Consider the following 24463-nt stretch of genomic DNA (forward strand, 5'->3'; position numbering starts at 1 on the left):
AAATTTGAATGCAGCGATGTCACTTTAAACTGCAGTTATACTTTATAACCGGGTAATTAGAGATAACGGAGCGACGAAGGCGAAAGGGAAGGAGAGTAGAGGAGGTATAATGAGCAATGAGAGGTGAATACGTTCTCTGAGGTGATCTCCAAACTGCCGCCTCTACAAAGGAGGTAGAAGATAAAAATACATAAAAGTGATCTGAGGGCAGAGACTGAGGTATTTGTACAGTGGCACGTGTCTAACCCTCATATTTAATGTGCTGCCGCCGCTGGCGATGGAGAGGCAGAGTCAGAGGCACAGGCTGAGACGGCTGATGATAAAGACAGTCGGGAGCAGACCGGCGTACGGGTGGGAAACAGATAAGTCTACAGACTGATGAGTCAGGAAATTTAAAACCTTACTGCAACAACATTTTTCCCTCATCCGTCTGCATTAGCTGAACGTCGTGTGAGGAACATGTTTTTCACCCAGCTCTGTCTGTATTCATAGTAGAAGAATCATTGTGACATCACAGAAGTGTATGTTTAAGGTGATTGGTCAAAGTCCAAAAGGAAGAATTAGCTATGATGAATACATGAATTTTCATTTATTTTTGAGAACACTATGTATTTAATCAAAACATGAGCTGCCTATTTCTGTAACCTAGTTGCTCAAGAACAAAGTTGCTCACTGAAGTTGCCACATGTTTTTCTTCCTTCTACCCATCCATCCTTTTTCAGAGGATGGAGATGGTAGCTCTGTACCATTATAACAATATCTGTGATGTTACTCGTTGACGTGGTTGACAAACATCCTCTGAATCATATTTTCCTTCTCGAAATTACAGAAACCTTTCTGGGGAAGAGAAACAAACAGAAGTAATAAAGGAAAATCCTGAGTAAAGCCATCTCAGAGCTCGTAGTCAGGCTTTGGACTGATTATACAAGATAGACCCACACATGAGGACTTTGAAAGGAAGATGAAGGCGATGACTCAGTCCCATCCAGGGTTACACAGAGAGAGGGCACCGTCTGTGCTCCTGTTTGTGTTTACAGACATTGTATGTTCACTACAATGTTAACACATTTCATTAGGGGCCGCAAACACACAGCAGGCTAATAGGTTTGTATTAGAATTATAATTAAAGAAGAGTGCAGCGGCGCATGGGCTCATAACTCTGGGCCTTATCGTGGCTCACAACAGAACGCTGCCTATTGTTTAATAAAGGGATTGCTTGGTCCGTGTGCACAGAGAGACAGACGATGGCACTACAGTGACACCAGCTCCACCGCTGAGTCCTCACAGAACTGTCGCACTGGTTCACAGCCAAGAGCTGACCGAGGAAAAGTCATCCTGAAACACTTCCAGCCAAAATATGCAATGGCAAAACCTGTAATTTATATTAGGGAACTGTATGTTTAACTGTGAAATAATATTTGAATTTATTGTAGATCATGCAGACATCTTCGTTGTAACTCAAAAAATACCATCTTTCCTCTGATGAGCACGGTGGTCCGTTCTTCCGCAAATCTGTAAATTCTCCTTTTCCTTTTTTTCCTGTAAATCCTCAGCACATTTCTGGATGTAATGATTTACCATTAAAAATAGAGCCAGGGAATGTCAGAAATGCAACTCAGCTGTATGTCATCTGTTCCAACAAAGAAGAATGAGGAGCGGTGTCAGAGGGACTGGATCAGCGCCTCCACCTGCGTTAGCTGGCCTCTCACTCCAACATGTCTCCCACTTGTCTTTCCTTTCTTCTATCAAATAGCCAGTCATTAGACTCATATACACTATATCAATTCAAAATCACAGAGAAGAATGTCCAAAAGGCATTTGTGGCACATCCTTGAGGCGAGAGAGGGGAGTGACTGTTTGTTATTTGTGGTCTGTGTTCCGGTGCCACCTCGTCAGTCTATCTGTCTCTCTGTGTGTTTGTTTGTTTGTTTTTGTTTGTTTTTTTTTGAGAACGTGGAATTAGCTCCGTGTGTCTCGGTGAGTGCGTGACTACTGGTGTTTTATTTGTGCAGAATCTGTTCAGAGAGCAGAGGGCACAGAGCTCGTTCAGACTGAGCCATAAAAACGAAGCAGGGGTCGTAGTGAGTGAAGTTATAATGAGGGAGAGCAGTGTAGTGCTGGACGACGTGTGTGGACAGCACTACACTGCTGGACTGGAATTGGTCCATGTGGGCAGTGTCGGTGTTTCCTTTCAATTCTAGGACTGCTCCTTAGAAACATAGTGGCTACATACATATATATATATATACATATTTATAGGGTTTTCCTGCAGGATATGGATGAACTCCAGTGACACCGCTGTCATTCCATTCAGTACATGTATTGACTGAACTGAACTGAGTGACGATTCCCACTGGCACTGAGACACGTTGGCACAAGCCCAAGGCTGGAACTCAAGAGTTTAAACACTGTGAGGGTCATAATTTGGATTCTTTCTGTCCTTCTTCTTCTTCGTGTTTCTTTAAAATGGAGGAGAGGGGGAAAAAATAATAATATTGAGTAATCCTGTACATTCCATCGATTTTACTGTACGTCATTGTTTTGTCTTATGTGCTCAGAGATTAGCAGCTAGAGGCAATTCCAGGTGACATTGGGCAAAGGCACCGTCACCAGTTCATAATGTGGAATAATATAAGGTGCGCGTCCTCTGCACTGAAATAGCGTCCTCTGGGAACGCTATTTCAGTGAAACAGATATATTTGTTTTAAATGGCAGTTTGTTGTTACAGTGAATGTTAGTCAACGTTAGTCCTACAGCAGTTGAAAAAAAACAAGGTAGGACTTTTACTGCACAAGTTAAATAGATGATTTATATAAAAAATAATACTATATAAATTTGTTACAAATATGGAACGCTTACACTGGGGCTGAATTCTCATTCCTGGCCAACCGTTCAAGTTCTTGACCAGTATATAATAGTGTGTCGCTGTGTTTTATTAGCTGGAGACCAGGGTTCAGGATGTGTTTCATTTAATTTGGCAAAATTGGAACAATTTCATTCTGAATAAAAATAAAAGAGTTGGTTTTATTACGGTTGGTATTTTGTTGTGATGGCGTGGCTCTGGGTCTGCTGACCCAGTTGTGGATAACAAACGAACACCAATGACAATAAGCTGACAAGAAAAAAGAATGAAAAATATCAAACACTATTCTGGTGTTTTGTCCACAAAAATGCAGCAGAATTTGGGGAAATAAACAAGGTTTGAAAGTGAAATTTCGACCTCAGGTCCTAGCCACGACTCGACATTAAACGCATGTTATGTTTTAAGAATTTAATGGTCACATAATGCTAATTACTATTCTGAAGTACTGTCTTTTTTTTTTTAATTGCACATGCCAACCTCACAGAGTGAGTTTCAGTTAATGAAATTATACTGCAACACTACGCAGCTACTCCATGGACTCAAGTACCATCTCTCCAACAACTACTGGCGTGTGTGTTAAAACTGTCCATTGTTCCATGGAAACACTGTAGAAAATGGTACTGCCCTAGTACTACACGTATACTTTACAACCTGCTGTGGCTCTCAAATACAAATCGTAAAGGTCCACAAAGACATTCTTAACAAGTCAATGGTCAGACAGAGTGGGGGGGCGGGGGGTGGGGGGGTTAGGAACATAGTTGTGCTCATGCACTTGACATTTGAGAATTATTACCACTGGTCAAGGCACCAGCCATAACAGTGTCCTATTTATAACGAATGTTCTTTTTACTATAAATTTTGTTACAAAAACGCATACTACCTTAAATGATTCCTATGCTAAATCATTTTCTTTTTTAAAAAAAATCTGTTTACAGACGATCAATTTGACACTGTAGGAATGTCGAAGTGTAGCGCAGCGGCATCAGTGAGTGTGTCTCACACTCTGTCCACCACATATTGAGCAGTGATGACCACCGAGTCCCACCAGGGCCGTTGGCCCAGCTGGTGAGATGATGGCACACAGACACAGCCCTGGGCTCAACGACGCCTCCTTCTTTCTAAAAACAAACACTGGGTTCTGTCCTCACCTCACACACGCACCGTTCCACCACAGACCTTCCTCTTCACTGCTCTCCTCCACCTTATGTCTCCACAGACATTATAATTAGCCACACTGAGTAATTAACAGCCATATAGGAATGCTCATTTGCATATCCCTGCTCATTTACATACACTTGCAGCTGCACGCAGACCTGACGTTCCTCCGTACGGGCAGGAAATAGTGCTGAACGCAACATTTGCATGTGCAAATAAGAGAAAGAGTTAAAGAAAGAAAACAAATGCAGGGGGAAAGGACAGAAATCGGTCGCAAAATGAGCCACAGGAAGTAGCAGGAAGCTAAAATGGAGCAACTCACTTTTAGAAATTAGCAATCCAACTTCACACTGGGTTTTAAACATCCATTACATTCATGGCCTACATATTTCATTGTTGGCTCTAGGATTATGATGTTAAAAAAATGAGACTTCATGTGACAAGAAAAAAGATCAAAATAAATGATATATGAAAAGCCACCGTATGTGACCGACAACCAGGCAGGACAGACCCACGTTGACAGTATCAACGTGGGTCTGTTCATACATTGTGAGAGAATGTGAAGAGTCCAAGACCAAAAGTATCAACGTGGGTCTGTTCATACATTTCCAGCTCGTGAAATGAATTCGAGAGAGAGAACAGTAATCAGAGAGAGAGCTCATCAAACATGGAAAAATGGGATGAGAAAAACAACAGCATTCCCCTCGCATGTCATCAGCAGAGTGACACAGAAACGACAAAAGCAAGAAAGGAGGAGCACAGAGGGAGGAGAGGAAGGAATGGAAGATCTTTAAAAAAAAAAGAGCCAAGGAAGGTGAATCTCAGCTGGACATTCAGAGCAGTTCTCCACAGACATCGTTTCACCAGTCGTTGCACCAGAGAGAGGAAAGCCTGAGTTATGCCATTGTGCTCCACATTGCTTTCAAGATTTATGTGCCAGCCAGGATAATGCAGCTAGACGACTGTGTTGAAAAGACACCTATAAATCTGATCTTGTTTGGGTTTGTTTTTTTTTTTTTCTTCTTCTTCTTTTGGCTCCCATTCTTTCTCCTTCAACGCCGCTCCAATCCCCTCAGTCTGCTTTCTCTGGCAATCATCTGCCCCCGTCTGCATCCCGACTTCTGTTTCTAAAGGTATTCAGAAGTCAGCTTTTGTCTTATGTAAATACTGTATTCTGCTGAGCTTGTAAAGACTGCCAATACAAAACACAACTGGGTAACTCGCTCTGTGGCTTTTTGTGAAAGTCTGTCGACACAGAGGCCTTGAGCTTCTCATTTTAAGACCTTAACTGGGGAAAAAAACGGTTGACAGAACAATAGCGTGGCTCTGCAAATCTTTGCAGATGACAAGGAGTTTCTTTTTTTTTTTCCTCTCTCTTACTGATTTAAAGTTAATTCAGCCTTTTCACATAATGACCAGACTGTAATCCTCTGCACTGTATTGTCACTGACAGCAGTCTGTGGGGACACAGTATATAATATACCCTTGAAAACCTCATGAGTCATTGAAAAGGCTGCTGAAAGCAGACCATTCCCTGCAGTTTGACTGAACCGTGTCAGCTGGGTTTAGACCAGCCGGCTTCACTAAAGCATCTCAAAGCATTAGAGTGTAGTAATCTTTTTTTTACTCGGTTTAACTTGACCTTGTCAGAACCAGCTGACCTCCAAGATACTGTATAAAAGTCATGATATAAGTTAAATCAACGATCCTGACAATTAAGATGAGGAATTATCTTCCTACCTACAACCAATAAGACAAACCGGGACAAGTCAGTAGCCACTCATCACATCTCCCAGACTTCACCCTGTGGTGGTTATCAAGCAACCAAAGCCTTCGAGGTCTGTGATGGAACGGAACATAAAGAGTTCCACAGCTACAGACGAGGCTGACATTTTCTCTTAGCGAGTGAGGAACCTCACTCTGACGGGAGTTTTGTTCAGATTATCAGCCCCATTAATCATTTTGACTCAATCATGTGACCATGGTGCAGAAAAAAAAGATGCCACACTGCACTGAAACGTCCCATTCATGGCTGACACTCAGCTCCAGTGAGCGACGTTATCAGATCTGCAGGAGCACGCCAAGAAGAAGAAGAAGAAGAAAACAATTCAAGTAATAACTGCCATTGCCGTTTTATTTACCCTGCCGAGTGATCACTGCGTGTCATGGCAGAGCAACAACTGACAGCACACTGGATAGGAAAGAAAAAGAAAAAAAAATTGCAATTCTCATACAACCAGTGTCATCAGTGGCATGATTACCCAGGGGGCGCTAGATATGACAGAACACCTAACAACATGCATGTATTTCTACACACTGTCCAGAACTCTATTTGATCAAAGACTGATACCACTACAAGAACTGTCTTAAAGCAGTATTTTTCACAGTAATATTATAATAAATATATATATAAACTGTCAGCATAGTACACAAACTAAAATTGGAACATGAACATGTATTCACCTGACAACAAACCTAATTCGTTGATGCCTTGCTAAAAACCCAGGGAGTTCCGGTGCTTGCTCAACACACCACAGCCCAGTTTGGGATTCACACCAGTAATCCACCAATCACAGACCCAATCCTTCAAGGCACAAAGTCGGCCCAATCTGTAAACGTGACCTTTACCAGTGAAACGATTTCAAATTAAACTGAAGATAGCCACCGCAACTGTTCTCAGGATTATCAGGTTTGACTCATTAATAAATCAAATATTACAATAAGTCCAGTCCTCACACACTTTTTAATACACACATATATAGAGAGAGATCATTTTTATAAACAATCATCATGCAGTTGCCATTCCCTCCTCTGCAGTGGGTGTGCATGCACTGGTAAAAACAGTTTGAATTTATATAACTCTAATCCATTTGTTGTGGGCTGACTCTACTGCCCCCTNCTGACAGTCGTGAAAACGCAAAAGAACGAAAACGAGAAAGGAGAGCAGCTTTAAATGGCGAAATGGATTTCTTAAGGATTTTAAAAATTTGATTTGATTTAGTTTTTTTAGAATTCATGTACAAAAAAAGTCATAAAAAATAAAATGAAAATAAATTATTTCCTTAGCGTTTTATAACCGTTCTTTAGACGACATTGCGTTTGTTTATTTATTTTTTTAAAAATTATTTTAAAATGTTTGTGTTCTGATGTTGTTGTTTTCTATGGCTCTCCATGCTGCAGCCGTGCCCGGTGCATCCATCCCAGCACACACTGACAAACAGCATTCAGCACCTGCCGTCTTGACTGCTCCACCTGTCCGTCATTACATCAACCGTCCCTGACGCTCCACAAACATCACTTTACCAAACATCAGGCACGGGCTCAGCTTAGAAAAGGATGCACAGCCTCCCGAAAAAGTGCAAACGTATGACGGGGAAGTTGCCAATGAAGGAGCAAAGTCGACCAAGACAAACAGGGGGATGAGCAGATATAAATCTGTCACGGACCAAGTTGTTCTTTCTTATCCGTCCTACCTTTTCCGCCCACAGTGCGAGATTGGCCCAGGATGAGAGAAAAGAGCCAGAAACAGAGCCAGGGTATCGGCATGATGCTGGAGGTGATGGAGCTGTGTGTGCTGGGGCTGCTCTGAAGTCTCCGCGTCCTTTCTCCTCTTCTCTCCTCTTCCCAAATCCCGGATCACCTGCTCCGACACTGAGAGGAGCTGCTGAGCTGCTGCCAGAGAGAGAGGGGGCAGTAGGGAGGTTCTGAAGGGCGAGAGACATTCATGAGAACTGAGGAGGAGAGAGAGAGCGCAGGAGAGAGAGTGAGAGAGGTGTAATCAGAGTCAATCGACTCGTGTTTCCGGTTACAGCCTTCCAAAATAAAAGATCGATATTACCTCTCCAACACGATACCGTGTCGATAAAACACGTCAAAGAAATGATACGGGTTTGACTTTGCAGAATATTTTATTTTGTTCATTTTTTATGTAGGGCGGAATTGTTTTTTTCTTTTGTTATAGAGATTTTATCTCAGCCAGTCCTTGTCTAGTAAAATAAAGACTATTTTCATGCACATATATACACATATATATATATATATATTATAAAAGAGAAATGTCGGATGAAGAACAGAAAGAGATAAAGTCAGATGGGTGTGGGAATAATGGGAATTTTATTGGTATTTTGAGTTGTGAAGAAAAGAAATGATCGGCAGCCGGTAAACAGGCTGCACCAATCGAAACGATGCTGCCAATCATCACAGTCCTCCAGAATATATTAACTACAGTTGTTGTTAAATCAATACGCCCCGTCGTTGTGACGAAGGACACACATCCTCCAAAAATGAATCAATGGCTGTTTTATTATGGGAGCCGTGGGGTTCACATACCTATACCTAAGCAGAGGGATTTAGGTTTAAAAAAAACAACTCCTGAATCAGCGATTCTGGATCTGCCATCTTCTCCATATGTTGGGTACAATTCCTCCCCCCAAAAAAGCCAAACCTGCATCCTCAAACACAGCCAGCTATAAATACTTTCCCCGACCCTTGCATATGTTATGGCACTTTTCAATATGGCCCAGGTGGAAGTGTTTTGTTGTAAGGTTGTAGCGGTTTTTAAATTATTTGTGTCTTCAATTATGTATAAGTGTTGAAGGAAACAGCATCTCTACAGCACCATTCCATATAGAGCATATTTTGGTAAATATTTCTTGCAGCAGTTTCCCTTTCATAATCAAATGAAGCTATTCTATGATGTGGTTCCATCTGTATCAGCCTAACCAGAGCCCAAACAGCACAGCTGCACTCCCCCTCACAGACTTGACTCTTTCAATTTCTCACCCTGTGGCGACGTCACAGTGTTTCACTTATTCTTCCCATGTTTTTTCTTTATTTTAGAGACGCAGGCGTGCGTTTGGGAGATTAGAGAGAGGGGGCAAACCTTAAGTGACTTAATAGGATAACAAAGATGGAACCCACATGCGGAACATACAGGAGCCATATTTACGACTACACAAGATCCGTCTTCTCCCAAATGGCTGTTTCCATGGATCAGCAGCTAAGATACTGCAGCCTGGGGAGCGGAGGGAATGCAGTGACCTCCTTTTTCCATTCTCCCTCCACAGTCACAGTCCCCTTTGTGATTGGAAAAATATCCCTCTAATTAACAAACAAGTTTAATAAGGTGTTCGTGATTGTCGGGAAGCGCTTGCCGGAGGATGGATTCGCTTTAAACTGTTGTAATCTGACTGGTGATTAGAGTTACGTCTATACGCGTTTTGTCAACTCACTGAAAAACTCAGTGGAAAATACTTTTGTTTTCTGTACTGCAGTTCAGGAATCAGTTACCGACTGCAATACAGAAGCACAATTAGTGTTCGACTAAGCTTCCTCCTTCCTCCTGACAAGCAGTTAACAACACTGGAACGAAAGGTTACCAGAAGTAAGTGGGTGTTTGATGCTACATCACCGTAAAGGTCAGCGCATTATTAAAGTGGCTTTCTGTTCAGGTCCAGGAAGACATTGTTGTCACCCACACAGACAGGAGATTTTATTCAAATTGTACTCGCGGTTATTTCTTTTTGAACGTAGCTCTGTAATGGGATTAGTAGGTGGCATAAATCTGGAGCGGCTTTGCTGTCTTTGAGAAGAGTTGTGATTTCAGCACGCTGGAGAGCTCCGTCTAATGACGTCCGCCTTCAACCACGAGGGGTCGCAGTTCAGTCGTATTTCAGCGCGGAACCCTAAAGCCGCGACTCCGCGACTGCACGGACTGGTTAGACTGTAACATCCATTGGCCTCAGAGAAATCTCAAGGTAAACACGGAATACTGTCCTTATTTTATTTAAACATTTTTCCTTATTCACTTTTCAGGTGCCATTTTTAATATTTTACAGTTAGCTCAATAACACGCTTTCATAAAACAAAGCTTTCAAAATAATCGAATAGACATTATTGTACGTTTTAAAATTTATTTTAAGCCACAATGTGTACAGTACATGACGGCTGACGTTATATAAACATCAAATGTTGGTCTACTGATTAAATCCTTGTAGATCTATGGAACAATATGATTTAGTGTTTACAGTATAAAGTCACTACTGCACATTATATTATTAGATTTAGTTTATTTAATTAAAAAAATCTAATTTAATTCTAATCTAATTTCATAGCACTCCTTTTGTAATGTACTGGTAGATCCTGATCTGTGCTGCTGTAATTCAAATTATAATGGAAATATTAGACAAGTTACGTCTGTGAGTTTGATTATTAATAACAGCTTTGATAAAGCCTGGTGTAAAAGAAAAGGTGTTTTTAATGATTTTAGTTTTAATTTCATTTTGAGCACAACAATAATGATCAGTTCATCTGGTGGATCCATCTGTGACGTTATAATGGCTCTCTTATATTTACATACGGTGTAAGTTAAATATACATACAGTCTCACTAATCAACACCCAGCTGGAGCTCGACTGAGGTGCCGGGCACTGTGGAGTGATCTTCACATTTCTTTCCTTATGTTTCTCTAACAGACTCTGAGATCATGTTGTGAGGTGGATCAACCAAGATGGCTCATCACCGTATTCCGCTGGTATTATTGGCCTGTGGCTCCTTTAACCCCATCACTAACCAGCATATGAGGCTGTTTGAGTTGGCCAAGGACCACATGCACCGCACAGGTCAGTCTAGGTCACTGCAGACACCAACTGTTGTTATGTCTTCATGAAAAGATAATGTCATTAAGAACCTGCTTTGTTGTTGTTGATTTTTAGGTTTGGCTGTTTCGTTTGTCTGAATTTTAGATAAACCCCCCAGGCCATTGCAGTCTGTTGGCTTCTAGACTCATACGGTTGTTTTTGGAAATCTGGGGAGGCAATAAGGGAGAGCAAATATTGATAGAACTCCCATCGAATGCTAAACATGGCCTTGTGTGGGTCTGATGTTAAAAAATAAAACTTGACAGCTTTATGCAGCAGCAACAGGGTTCTCTGTATGTTTGCGTGTTTATTTTAAACAGTTTTGTAGCCTCATAATCAATAAGCAGACATTTAAACACTCATCTGTTTTTCTCCCTGGATGTGGTTACAATATTTAATGCTGGGGTTACATGTGAAATTGATGCAACTCCTTTTCTCACATTCATATTTCACTTCATAATTAGTTTAATTAAATAGATGCATGGTATAATTTTCTGGGAACAGCAGTCAAATGAATAGGTAGCCTGAACGTGATGTAGCCGTGCTGTTAAAAAGTTAAGCCAAATAACGCAAGCAAAAGTTCTCAACTTGGTTTGAAAAGAAATCGGTATGAGAGGAATTCCATTCCAACTGGATTTATATCGTTCCAGATCAAACTTTACAATAATACAATTAATAATAATACAATCCACACTAAGTATCTGCCGCTGTTATAAGTAATTTTCTGCTAAGTGGGATTGTAATTTACAAAACATTGTTTTCTGTTCTAATGCTATGCCATTATCACCATACAGAACCGTTATTGAAACAATCACTTTCAGACCTTACCAGTCGATCACCGCTGCTTCAAAGCCTACACTTCTCATGTACCGTATGGTCTGTATTGGCCTCACGTGTGTTGCCACAAGCTGTGCTGTACCACAGCACTGTCATCATTTACCTTACATAAGGCCACGGCCATTTATATCTTGAACAGGAAAGAATGAGAGTACTGGTACGATCACATGTTCCTAATGACAACATTATACACTACACAGAGTTCTACGGGGTCACGGTTACTTCCTTCGTTGTAAGATGCTTTATGAGTCCATGCAGCATCTCATTGGGCCGTAACATAAATAATGCTCTTAATTTTCCCTTTGACCTTTTACCCAGAAGACCTCAGCTGACTGGTATGAGGGTAAACCTTCACCAATGGATCAGCTGTATAGAGAAGCTCTTTTTAACTCTGTTTTTTTTTCAAGCTTTGCATTTTGTGCAGATTGATCTCTTAACACTCAACAGAACCAATTTTAAGCGGTTTCTTGATCACGCAATCAGATTTGAGGTGTTTTGTGGTCCATCGAAACGTCTGAGGCTAAAAAAAAATGGAAATTAGTAATTATATTTCCACACAGAGGTTTAACAAAACAATAATTATTAGATAATTGCATCTTTTACAGATATTCCCTGTGAATCTGTAATCTGATTCGTATTGCTCTTCTGTGAAATATTGGCTGTTTTGACCCACTTAACTGTATAATCAACTCTTCCCTCCAGGCAAGTACCAGGTGGTGGGTGGCATCGTGTCTCCTGTGAGTGACAGCTATGGAAAACAAGGCCTGGTACCTTCTAAACACCGCATTGCTATGGCAAAGCTGGCACTGCAGAGCTCAAACTGGGTCAGGGTTGATGAATGGGAGAGTCAGCAGCAAGACTGGACGGAGACAGTGGTCACTTTGAGGTATAAATCTACTTTAGTGCAGGATCAGACTTAGAGCTGCTTCAGTTCTCAGGGTTAGTGAAAAAAAACAACATTCCACGACAGTTTCCAGGGTTCTGTAAGCAACACTCTCACCAGCAAACATTAACTATTGCATGTACAGTATCTATCAATTTAATTTAAAAGAAAATAAAATATGTTGTTTAAATTTCATTATCATGAAATAGAATTTTTTTTTTAATTGTCCAAATCCTGTGTGATCTAAAGCAATAGCATTTTATTGAATCCTAATATATTAGTGAAAAGTGTTACATGTATGGTTGAACATGTGGTTTAAAAGAAAACCAGCGTAGCTGCTCTGGGACTGTAGCTGTGGCTCAGAGGAGACGAAAAAATCCCCAGGCTGCGTCTGTGTTCTGTTCTTCCCCGTACGGTGAAGTGACAACACGAGTGCAGACAAAAAGCCATTACTTTGAGTCAACAGATGTGGGGAGATTAGATGAAGACAAAGTGCTGCTCCTCAATTCTTCAATCCAACCCTCTCCCTTTATTTTTATGGGACGCGTTGAATCCTGCGGTGCCGTTGGGAACGGACGTTGGTTACATGTGTGTCTTCTGATAACACACTGTAAAATGTTATTAATTTACAGTTTCTCACTTTATATAACAGGACTCAAAAGGTTGTTTTGTTTTGTGTGTTTGTTTTTTTTTAACCGTGTCCTTTACAATCATTTTTTTTATCCTCACTAGGACATCAGACAATTATTTGTTACCTTCTGACATGTCCCACTTTCACCGTTGCACCAGTAAAACTAATGGGGATGTTACACTCCTCTGTGGCTCCTGTACCACCCATCATTCACGCCACCAGCTTCCCCCAGCCTAAATTATGGTCTCCCGGGGATCGGCAGACTGGACCGGACCCGTGGCAGATCTGGGTCTTTCATGGGGTAAAACTCAGAAGTGTGGGCTGCTTTCATGGCCCACGTGGGAACAGTGTAGTTATAAAAAGCAGCCGGGGCTGTTCATGTGGGTGAAGAGGCAGAGACAGACACAGGTGCTGCATTTCTAATGAGAAGAAGTGAATCAGGAAATCCATGTGTGTGTGTGTGTGTGAGTGTGTGTCTTCCCACTTTGTGATACAGGGGTTAGTTGTGCAACTGTACTGTAGATTGTTTTGGGGTTTTTTTACTGTTGTGTCAACAAGGGAATTAATCAGCAGTAATAAAGTATATTTTGCACAACATCAGTCCACGCACACACATTTTATTTTCTAAATATATTCTCCACCTTCTGCAGTTTGTACAATCCTCTTATTAGTGCCCAGCCTCCTCTCTATTCCACACACACACTCACTCATAGGCATCTCTAAGCTGCATTTGTGTAACCAAGGCTGCAGATCCAGGTATAAAGTGGCCATTGTGAAGCCACGTCACACGTCATCTCATTCCTAAACACACACATACAAACACACAAAACTGCAAAGAAAAAAAAAAGTGTGAAAGCCCCTTTAAGGAGCTTTACTTGAGAACAGTAAAGGTTATTCTTCTTCTCTGTGAAGGTTCTTCTGTGTTTCCTTCAGTTTGATGCAGCGTCGATGGCAGATTTATAAAAAGCATATATAGAAAAATAAATAATAGTAAAAGTATATGTAAACATAAAAATGTACCTTATATATTTCATGGATGTACATAACAGAAAAATATATTTGTATTGTACTGTGTGGTACGTAGTATCGTCTGTTCTGTCTCTCACACCTCTGGTTTTGGACAGGCACCATTATGGACGTATTCTGGAGGAGTACAAGCAGAACACGGGAGCGCATACCAACTCCAGTGGTAACACAGCTCCCCTCACAAGTAAGAAGGTCTTCCTTTGGTTGGTTGGTTCACGCATGCAGAATTATAAAAGGACAAACTTTGTATTTTGTAAGAACATGTGAGAAATGTGCCAAAAAAAAACCATCTGTGTGAGAGGTTTTAGTGGGAGACATCGCAACAACAACATTTTACAGTGACAAAATATTATACAAAAAAAGGTTCAAAATCCGTTTAAAATAGACTTTATATTAAGAATGGAAGGATAAGGAAAAAACATCATATAATAGCAATTTTTTTTTTCTGTACAAGTCATTTCCTGGTCTAATAGAAGCCGGGTGAACAGGCATGGCTGCATCAGAAAAGGCATTCGGTGTAAAAACTGCCGTTATCACTATGCAGATTACCAAACTGACAAGGCATGAAGATGAGAACAACCAGAAAATGATTGTTCTGCCTTTCTGAGGGATGTTTTCCACTCACTTCACACCTGCCTCCGTTTGAGCCGTGCACTAATTACACCTGGGCTCAGCTTGGAGTCGAACTTTCTTTGTCGAGTTTATGGGGTTCAACCAGTTCCACTGAGATGTTTGCTGACACAACTTAGACCTTAGATCATTATGGTTTTGAATGTAAACTTTGGACTCACTGAAGTTTTCTCCCGCTGATCCTTTTTGCCATTCCTACAAACAGGAAAGACATCATTCCAATTTGCATTAAGGCTTAATTTTTATCTTAATATTAACATTAGCTAGTCATTTAGTTGTAAACTGACAGATGCTAGCGTCGCCATTTGATTTAACAATTTTTTGATTTTTTTTTAATTTTACAACGTTAGTTAAATCTAAAACCATGTACCATGTTGAAAAAAAGAATTAAAAAAGTTAAAAATATGCAGTCATGCAGTTTCCTTATCTATTTTATTGAACCTAGGGATGAATAAAAGTAGAAATATTACTAAATCTGTGAGACAATTATTATTAAATGAATCAAAGATTCATTCAAGAAAGGTTTTTCACTGAAGATGAATTTCTTTGATTTGTTCTTTTTAAAGCTGATTCATTTCATTTCCCATTTTAACTGTCTTTGTCCTCAGGTCCGTCTCTCAGTTTGAAGCTCCTATGTGGAGCCGACTTCCTCAACACATTCCAGATCCCAGGCCTGTGGCTGGATGAGCACGTGGACGAGGTCGCAGGGCAATTTGGCCTGGTCTGCATCAGCCGAGGTGGGCTGCAGCCCGAGCGGACGGTGCACGAGTCAGACATTCTCTCCCGACACCAACAGAACATTTACCTGGTGAAGGAGTGGGTGAAGAACGAGACGAGCGCCACTGAGATGCGGCGAGCTCTGCGGCGAGGCCTGAGTGTGAAGTATCTGATCCCAGACTGTGTGATCGACTACATTCACCAGCACAGCCTTTACACTGAGGACAGCGAGAGGAAGAACACGGGCGCGGTTTTGAGGCCGCTCACCAAGCAGGTGTATCAGCCGCCGGTGGACAGTGTGGACGACTGACTGATGGACTGCAGCGTCATGACCGAGCAGGAAAGGTGGAAACGCTCACAGATCAGTGGGTTTGGTTTTGTTTTGTTTTATTTTACATCACTGCTAGAGAGTGTACCTTCACAAAAAAACAAGAACTTTCCACCCAGTCAGGTTTTATTGGATTTAAATAACTAATATTTAGAGAACATCACAGCAGACGGCGTCTCCCTGATGTTTGCACACCTCACCAAACTTAATCAGTCAGAGGGAAAAGAGAAAAGGTCTGATGGTAAAATATTTGAATAATAAAATTGAAAAACTGATTCATGTGTGGGGGGAAAGTTGGCAACATCTAATAACAAAATCAGACAAGGTCAAAGAGATCACAGAGAAATCCTGAATATTTTCACTACTGTGAGAACTGAAACTGACTACCAAACATTTGTTCAACAGTGTCGCGGTGAAAAGGAAACTGAAACACCATAATTAAAGTTTAGTTTTCATCATGATTTAAACCTGTTGTCATGTGAGGGACATCACAGACGGTGGTTTCTGCATCATCTTTCAAATGAACTGTTCAAGAAGTGTCCCCATAGCTACCGTAAAAGCCCTAAATATGTGAGTGTGCTCCAAAAACAGTCAAAACTGATAGATTTTTACTTCAAATGTCAATATTAGATCTAATTATTGCAGCTAACGCTGGCAATTTGGCAGAAAGCAGTGGTGTAAAGTTGTTAAATAACTCCAGATAAGCTCTGATGTCTTCTGGCTCCTGGCCCTAAAATTGAATTTCAATTTTGGACGGCCGTGATCTGCTGTATTATCATCTCCACACTGTGTGACTACAGGGCTGATTTTGTCAGAATTAACAGTCGCTCAGGTGCAGGAGGCGTTTTCTCACTGAGCCTTTTGGCTCCACGCAGCACTGTGTTACTGATACACTCTGGCATCCTCTGAAAGAGGCGTCTGCGTTCGTGTGCTCCACTCACTGAAGGATTCAGACGGCGGATCGGCGGCGTTGGGTCCAAAAGAGAGATTATCAAATTAATGTAGCCACTTAGCTGAGACAAAAAGATGCAACGGGCTTTTTGTGATGCGTTTAATTGCCGCAGCCTGATAATAATAAGCTCAGGTGACTGTGCCTTTGTCCCCGGTTTATTATCCAGAGTGTTTGCTCTGTTCAGCCGAGGCACAGACTGATCATTTTATTATTATTTTTGTTTATCTTTACCATCAAGCATTCAAATATGGGAACCTGCAATTATACTGAAAATGTAAAACAAGAGATAATGGCTGTAAAGATAGATGAAAATAATATAAAATAAATATATAAATAGTTAAAAAAAACATTTTCTTTCAGGCTAGCCAATAAAAAGAGCCAAAAAGATATATGGTGAAACAAGACATTCGACCTTTTATGTTTAAAAGGTGACGACGTGTTGAAATGAGTTCTAAGTGAAGCTGCACGGTGGGCAAACAACATTTTAATACAGGATGTAAAGTTATCACAGGTGTTAAACTTCTCCATCACAGCACAAATGTGTTTCCACTCAACCTGCTCGAAAGCTTTTTTGGCATTCGGAGTAAACGCTGCAATTTTGGCACCTCTGTTGTGTCAGGAGTACATAATGTTCATCACAAACAGAGAATCTCCAGGGTTTTGTCAGGATGTACTGTGTTTGCTTTTTGTCTTTCCAGCCTGTATGCACGTCTTTTGATGAAGACCTTGAGGTCACAACCCTCGAGGAGGGCAGTAGTCGGTGAGAGCCGGGCTCTGATTGGTTCTTGTCTTTCTTTGGAATCAGGTATTCGGGCTGAATGTAGGAAGAGGGCCAATTCAAATGGAATGATTAAACGTCATTAACAAAATGGGGCAATTATGTGAGAGAATGATTTATGCAATTCCATACCAAATCCATCAAGTCTGGAGTTTTCCTGTTATATGAAGGAACTGCCTCTCTAATCTGCTCCAGGGTGACGTTTGAGTTGAAATCAGCACAGGTATTAATTTGGATAAATGTAGTGATTGGAGGAAGTCTGATGTTTGTGTGCAGCAGAATTTGAAGTGTAAAGCCGGTGCCTAAAATTTGTCAAAACATCCATTAATCACTTTTGGATCTGTGGAGATGGAGTCTGGTTTTGTTTTTATCCTGCATATAGATCTGTTAGCCTCCGTAGACCAAAGCTTCTCAGGTCTGTCTGGCAAAACTTTTTTTTTATTTTAATAATGTCTGGCTTATTTGTATAAAAAGTACTGCTAACTTGAAATGTTAGTTCTTCAACTTTCAATTTGCTCGGTGTGAAACCTGTGCCCGTTTAGTTGAACACAACGCAGCCAGGTTCCAGACTCCGTGTGGTGCTCACTGGCCGTGCTGATCAAGGCTTAAATTGAATTGATATTTTCTTCCATTAGAATTGTTGTTGACGGCTCAGTAATCAAACATGATTGAGTCAGTCCATTCTCATACAACAAAATCAGGCCAAACACACACACACACACACACACACAAGTAATGAAGAAATGCATTCATTCTAATCCCACACAGGCAGAGTAAGCACTGTTCAACATAAAGCACACACACGTGTGTTGCATATTATGTATGCGTGGTGCCACAGCTGTAGTTTACATGCGGGGAAAGCCTGCCGGGGATTGTGCTGTTACATGTTGAAGCAGTGGGAGGTGCGAGGCACGGTTAAATCGGATTATAATGAATTTGGTTCAAATTGAGGCTTGTGATGGCAGGTTGCTGCACTGCATCGCAACTAGCCAAACACAGCACACCTCTTCAGCGTCTGAGATCACGGACCCCCGCAGAAACCCAGTCAACATGCCTGCTGATCTGAACGGATATTGGAAAATGATTTCCAACAATAACTTTGAAGATTACCTCAAGGCCCTGGGTGAGTTTGTACAGCAGAGAAGCATGGTATCATTCAGTTTCCTGTCGTTTTATGTGGAGAACTTTATAATCCTCACCTTTTGGGTTTGTGCTACAGATGTGAACGTGGCCATCAGGAAAATCGCAACCCTGCTGAAGCCCGACAAGGACATTGTCCACGACGGGGAGCACATTGTCATCAAGACCCTCAGCACCTTCAAGAACTACAACATGGACTTCTACGTGGGCAAAGAGTTTGAGGAGGACCTCGCCGGAGTGGATGACAGGAAATGCATGGTGAGTTTCTATTAAGAGGGTTGGAGTATGTTAATGAAGAAATATAATCACACGTCACACATTTGGCAGCTCTGTTATAGCAGTAGGGTAGACATTAAGGCCGACCGATGTAGCTGCAGGTGTGGAGTCCTGTGGCGTAAACACATCATCTGTTGCTTCAGACCCGGCAGATGTATTTCCTCAGTGGCTCCTCTGGAGAATTAAATGAACATATGGTGATTAGAAAAAAAAACACACTTTCCAACAGCGTTTCAAACTTTAAATACAGTTGAAACTTTTCAACCTCCGGGTGCGCTGAACAGGAGAGAGAGAAAAAATAGGCCAAGAGTAAAAACTATACCAGAGTAGAGATTATTCACGACCCCTTCCTGAAAACTGTCACAGTGATTAGGCTGATTGTGGATAAGCTGCAGGCTTCTGGGAGTCACATGCTTCTTTGTGTGCTGTTTTCTTTATCTGAGTAAATATGTTAAGAAGGACTTTTCCTTGGGAACAAATGACTCACTTCACTAACGCACCGTGTACGATCACCAAACCTGTGTTTCTCCGACCCAGACCACTATCGCTTGGGAGGGAGATAAGCTGGTGTGCGTGCAGAAGGGAGAGATCGAGGGAAGAGGCTGGACCCACTGGGTGGAGGGAGATGAGCTTCATTTGGTAAGAAATCATCACTTTCACTCATGAATATTAATGTTTTCACTTCAGAAGCTTAAATTCCAATTCAAAGTGCCTCTCAGCACTCTATGTGTGGTGTATATTTTTTAATATGTGACTGTGGAGTGAGTTGGCCCACTGGCTGTAGTGGAACTCCAGTAGAACAGAAAATAAAAACTGGCAAGGCTACAAATGTTGTTGTTTTTTTGTTTTTGTTTTTTTTTCATTTATAACTAACTCTGGCTTCCATTTGGATCATGTTTGCGATAACTACCGACACATAGACAGTAAAGCTAAATGAGCTCATCTAAAGGTTGTCTTTCCTCTGAGCCCAGAAACATCCAGTGATCCAGCAAGACGTCAGCGGCGGTTTCCATTATCTCGACTTTGAAAAACTCATTTCTAATACGAAGGACTTGAGCAACTTTTTTCACCCTCCCAAACAACTGCTGTGTGAAATTATTCATAGTGCGGTCCCACTGTGGCGAATAAGCATTTGCATGTGGAGGGAAAAGAAAAAAAAAGAAAAAAAAAAAAGCATCAAAGTAATGACTAACGCATTGGCATTTTCATTAGCTCAGCATTATCAGATTTACCTCTGTGTGATTACTGTTATCAACACTATGAAGAGAAAATAATCAGGCAAAATTATTTGGTTTAAGCGACGCCAACAGATGTTTTCAATCAGCTGCCATGAAATTAGTTATTAGTGAAACATTGTCCCGAGAGCCGGAGAAGGCGTTCAATACAGGACAGCAGTGGCCTCTGGTGGTGACATTTTTATTACAATGTTCAGAAAAGCACAAGAAAACGTCATCTCTCATTGATTTGACAATAATAAAATGCGCATCACGTTCCAAGTGCATGACATATTCTTCAGTTCATTAAAGGTATTATGGGGTAGTTTTGTAATTATCCTCTCTTTTTGTATGTGTTCAGAACACTTTTGGCTGAACATAATTGATAGTGGACACCCGTCACAGCAGGTGGTAGGAGACTAACTGTTGTTTGAGGCCAAAGTGTGAAGTTCAGCTGTTATTGATATGTCAGGTTTCTGTTGAAGGTTTTGTCCAATGAGAAGTAAGGCCTTAATTATCCAATTAAGCCAGTAAGCTTGGTAACCTTAATTATCTACTCCATGCTTTAGGGCCCAGTTTGGCTTGGAAAGAAAACAGATTCATCAAATGTTCTTCTCTCCCCCCCTCCCTCCCCCACAGGAGCTCAGAGCAGGAGGAGCTGTTTGCAAGCAGGTGTTCAAAAAGTCCTAAAAAAAGGCTCTTGCTGAATGGGCTGTTCCCTGGATTGATGATGACTCACAGACATATTGGATTAATCTGACACATGGACCATTCCTGCATCTCTCTGTGTATTTATCTATTTAATGCCAATTATGTTGGCCACAGTAGAAGTCTGTATTCTATTACTGCTGCAGCCTTACCCTACCATAGCCTGTTACTCATCAACATGATGTGGAGATGGGAGAGCAGTAACATCAGGCTCTAAAGGGTTAATCCTTATTAATCATATACTTATACTGATTGTGTGAACTGTGTAGGACAAACATCCCGACCCCTGACTTTTCATATCCAGAATGAATATCAAACATAATGTGTGTGTATATATATATTCCCTTTAGTTCCTTCTTACGGAAGGCCCGATTGATAGTTACATTAATAAATCAATAAATTACTAAGTGCTCAACAATGCCACTTGTTTTATGATCTCATTTGAGTTCTTCAGTTTTTGGTTTCGGTAGGTTGTCACACAGATTTGAATCCTTTTCTGTATTATTTCTCTGGTGTGATTTAACCTATTGTTTCCCAAAGACTCAGGTGGGCCGCAAGAGATTTTTTTGGGGGGGTCGTCTCACATTATGTTTCCCAGAAGTGTACGAATAATGTCTATTGACTTGGGTCTTTGTGACTTTTAAAGTATGGGTCCCCAGAAAAAACGTTTGTGAAACACTGGATTAAACCACATGTTCCCAAAGAATAAACTTAAAATAAACATTATATAAACTTTATTTCCATTTAAGTTCCTCCAAAAAATGCCTTAATGCTAGGCACTGATTGTTAGTAAGCACACATTTTTAATGTAATTATCAGTTTACTAATTTGGCAGGAACATTTTAAACACCATCACTGTGATGGAATTCTTAGGATGGAAAAATGTCAAGGAACCTAGAACTGAAGATTTCGGTTCATAAAGCTGTTGGATTTCAGTCATTACTTTATATCTTGAGGGTGATTTAAAGAACATGTTGAGAGATGCTTTCAAAAACATCAATAAGAGAGAGAGAGAGAGAGAGAGAGGAAAGAAGCGAATAAATCCCAGATGGTAGTAGATTCGTCATTTTAAGGAACCAAACCAACAAATGCAACTCAACTGAAAATGAGAGTTTTTTTCTGTTGTATTGTGTATTGTCAAGAAAGTGTTAGTGATGACCACTGACAGCAGGTGTACTTCAGATCCTTCTAGATGTTTTTACTGCTGCAGAGACACAAGGGTTTTATCGACTCTGGAGACTTCTTGAAACCTTCCTCTCTGCTGTTCACCTGTTATATAGTATGTAAGAACACTCTCCATGGGCCAGTGGTGGATGGTGTGAGCAGACAGGATGTACTTTTCCAGTGTCTGTGAGAAATAAATCTGCTGCCTGGGTCTTTTTTCCCAGGCCAGGGGAGAGACCCTCTCTGTGATCCCACCCCCGAGGTTCAAGTTATTTATGTTGGCTGTTGTTGGTGTACCGGTCTGTCAACATGTAGTACACCCAGACAGACCACTGAAATAAACATTCCTTAATTTGCTGTTGATACAGTGTTTTTAACAGGCATAATGCTGACCTTGACGCACACAGGTGAAGCTCCATATGAGCATCAGCCACACTCAGTACTGTGAATCAGCTGATCTGTCAGTTCACCCACTGCATTTCAATCACCGACCCCACACTTGTTTTGCTGCTGCTCGTCGTGTTTTTTTTTTCCTGCTTCCTGCTGCTTTTTCTGTATTCATAGCCCACCACCAACCAGGCCTGTTCCTGCAGGCTCTGTTTATGTATGGTTCTCCAGGGGGTGAATATTGATCCCTCCCTGCTCCAGCTACGGCTGGTTCAAAAAATGATGCTGTCAGGGAGAGGAGGAAACAGGAGTCTGAAGCCAGCTGAAAAAGCCCTATTTACATTTATTCTTCATAAAAATGCATAACGATATAGAGAGATATTTACTGGGATTTTACTAGTTTAAGTCCAAGAAAAATTGGAATATATATTTAAGAAATGTACAGCATAATAGCGGGGATAAATAAATCAAGTATTGTTTAAAACGTTTTTTTTATATATATATTTGCAATGTCAGGAATACAATATATTTTAATGCAAATTATTTTCTAGCAAATAGCTATTTGTTTGTAGTTAGTTATCTGTTTTGTTCCCAAGCCTATAGCACAGCAATGGGCAAGGGTATTTGTCAAAAGAGTGTGTTTTTTTTTTTGTTTGTTTTTTGTTTTTTGTTTTGTGAGAATATATTATTTCAAGAACTTTCTTTGGGGTTACTGTGAGACTTACTTATTTTTCAGTCAAATATGATCGAACTGATCATCTATAGAAAGTTTTACGTCTTTTGTGTTTTTTATATTTTCATAACATTTTAAATCAAATGTCTGAAACGTTTCTACCTTTACTGCACATAAACCAATTGTTGGCTGTAATTAATGTTACAGCCCTGAAGGACTTTTTAACTGCGTCTCACACACACATTTAATTTAACTAATCTTTTTTTCCACTGGCGTCTAATGCTGGGCCAAACTACTGCGCAATGCTGCCCATTCAATACAAAAGATAGAAAGAGTCGGTTGACCCTTCTCCTCCTCCCTTTCCCAAAACAAACGACCCCACCAATCCCCTCAAGGCTATCAACTTATCAATAGTTCCCATCCTTTAGGCGCTCAGGCCCATAAAAACAAGAGGCCCTGCATCTTCTCTCGCTTTAAAACATCTTGACTCCTCACACAGCAGTGTCTCCATGCCTGTAGACCTGAGTAGGAAATGGATACTGCAGACCAACGACAAGCTTGAGGACTTCCTGAAGGCGATAAATAAATATTCTTCAGATTGTACTAATTCGGTGTTGATGGTTGAAAATTATGTGAAACCGTGTTGGTCGGGTTCACTACTTTCTATGCAGACGTAAGAGTGCTGTAACTGTTGTGAATTGACTGTATAGTCATTTCTCTCTCTTGTCAACAGATATTGACTTTGCTACAAGGAAGATTGCCAACTCCGTGTCTCAGACCAAAGTGATTATCCAAGATGGAGACAGGCTTAACATCAAAACACTGAGTACCTTCAGGAGCTATAACCTTGAATTTACTGTTGGGGTGGAATTTGATGAGTATACTAAGGGAGTCGATAATAGGCACGTTAAGTTAGGCTGCCTGTTTGTGTACAGACACCATGAAGTATGGAAACGTCAGTAGCATTTGATATGAATAGTAAGTTTTTCAAACTTCCAGTACAGCGGTTCATTAATTTTTGTGGCCACACACGCCCTTCTATGTCCCCACCAGGTTGACGTACCCTCCATTCCCCACACCTTTGAAAAATAAAAAAAAGTTGGTTACTTCCTATTCACAATGTAAGGAGTTTTCTCTCAATGTTTTTTTAGAGTTTAGTGACCTAGAATGGTGACAGACTGGTGTGCACTCAGAGAGAAGAGAAAGCCAGCAAAGGCTGGAAACACTGGATTTAAGAAGATAAACTCTACCTGGTGGGTTGATAGTAACAGTGGGTACAACTTGAATCAGTAGTGATTTAAACATAGTCTTGTTTTTTAATACAATTGTTTAATTAGGGGAATGTGTTGCACAATATAATTCGATTGTTTTTGTTCGCTTTATTTATTTACATGTAAAGATGGTGTTTATTATCAGGTCTTAATCAGAAAACAATTATTCTTATTAACAACAGAATTATTCTG

At 40.7% G+C, this 24463-nt stretch overlaps 2 protein-coding genes across 2 annotated transcripts in view; one reads left to right on the plus strand and one right to left on the minus strand.

Moving 5' to 3' along the window:
- The window catches only part of clstn2a (calsyntenin 2a), a 130159-nt gene extending 121868 nt beyond the window's left edge, over window positions 1-8291 (minus strand). Inside the window, exon 1 of the mRNA XM_008333731.3 lies at window positions 7492-8291. Within this exon, the coding sequence (XP_008331953.1) occupies window positions 7492-7564 (73 nt within the window). The 5' untranslated portion in view covers window positions 7565-8291. The remainder of the gene's footprint in view (window positions 1-7491) is intronic.
- Window positions 8292-9419: 1128 nt separating this feature from the next.
- On the plus strand, window positions 9420-23386 carry nmnat3 (nicotinamide nucleotide adenylyltransferase 3). Its single transcript, XM_017042584.2, has 10 exons — window positions 9420-9774; window positions 10492-10638; window positions 12196-12379; window positions 14132-14217; window positions 15272-15687; window positions 17359-17420; window positions 18332-18561; window positions 18658-18836; window positions 19392-19493; window positions 20708-23386. Exons 2-10 carry the CDS (start codon window positions 10527-10529, stop codon window positions 20756-20758), a joined length of 1422 nt encoding a protein of 473 aa, XP_016898073.2. The 5' UTR covers window positions 9420-9774; window positions 10492-10526; the 3' UTR covers window positions 20759-23386.
- The last annotated feature ends 1077 nt before the right edge of the window (window positions 23387-24463 follow it).

Source organism: Cynoglossus semilaevis, chromosome 20 (genome assembly GCF_000523025.1).
Source record: "Cynoglossus semilaevis isolate Cse_v1.0 chromosome 20, Cse_v1.0, whole genome shotgun sequence".
Lineage (NCBI taxonomy): Eukaryota > Metazoa > Chordata > Actinopteri > Pleuronectiformes > Cynoglossidae > Cynoglossus > Cynoglossus semilaevis.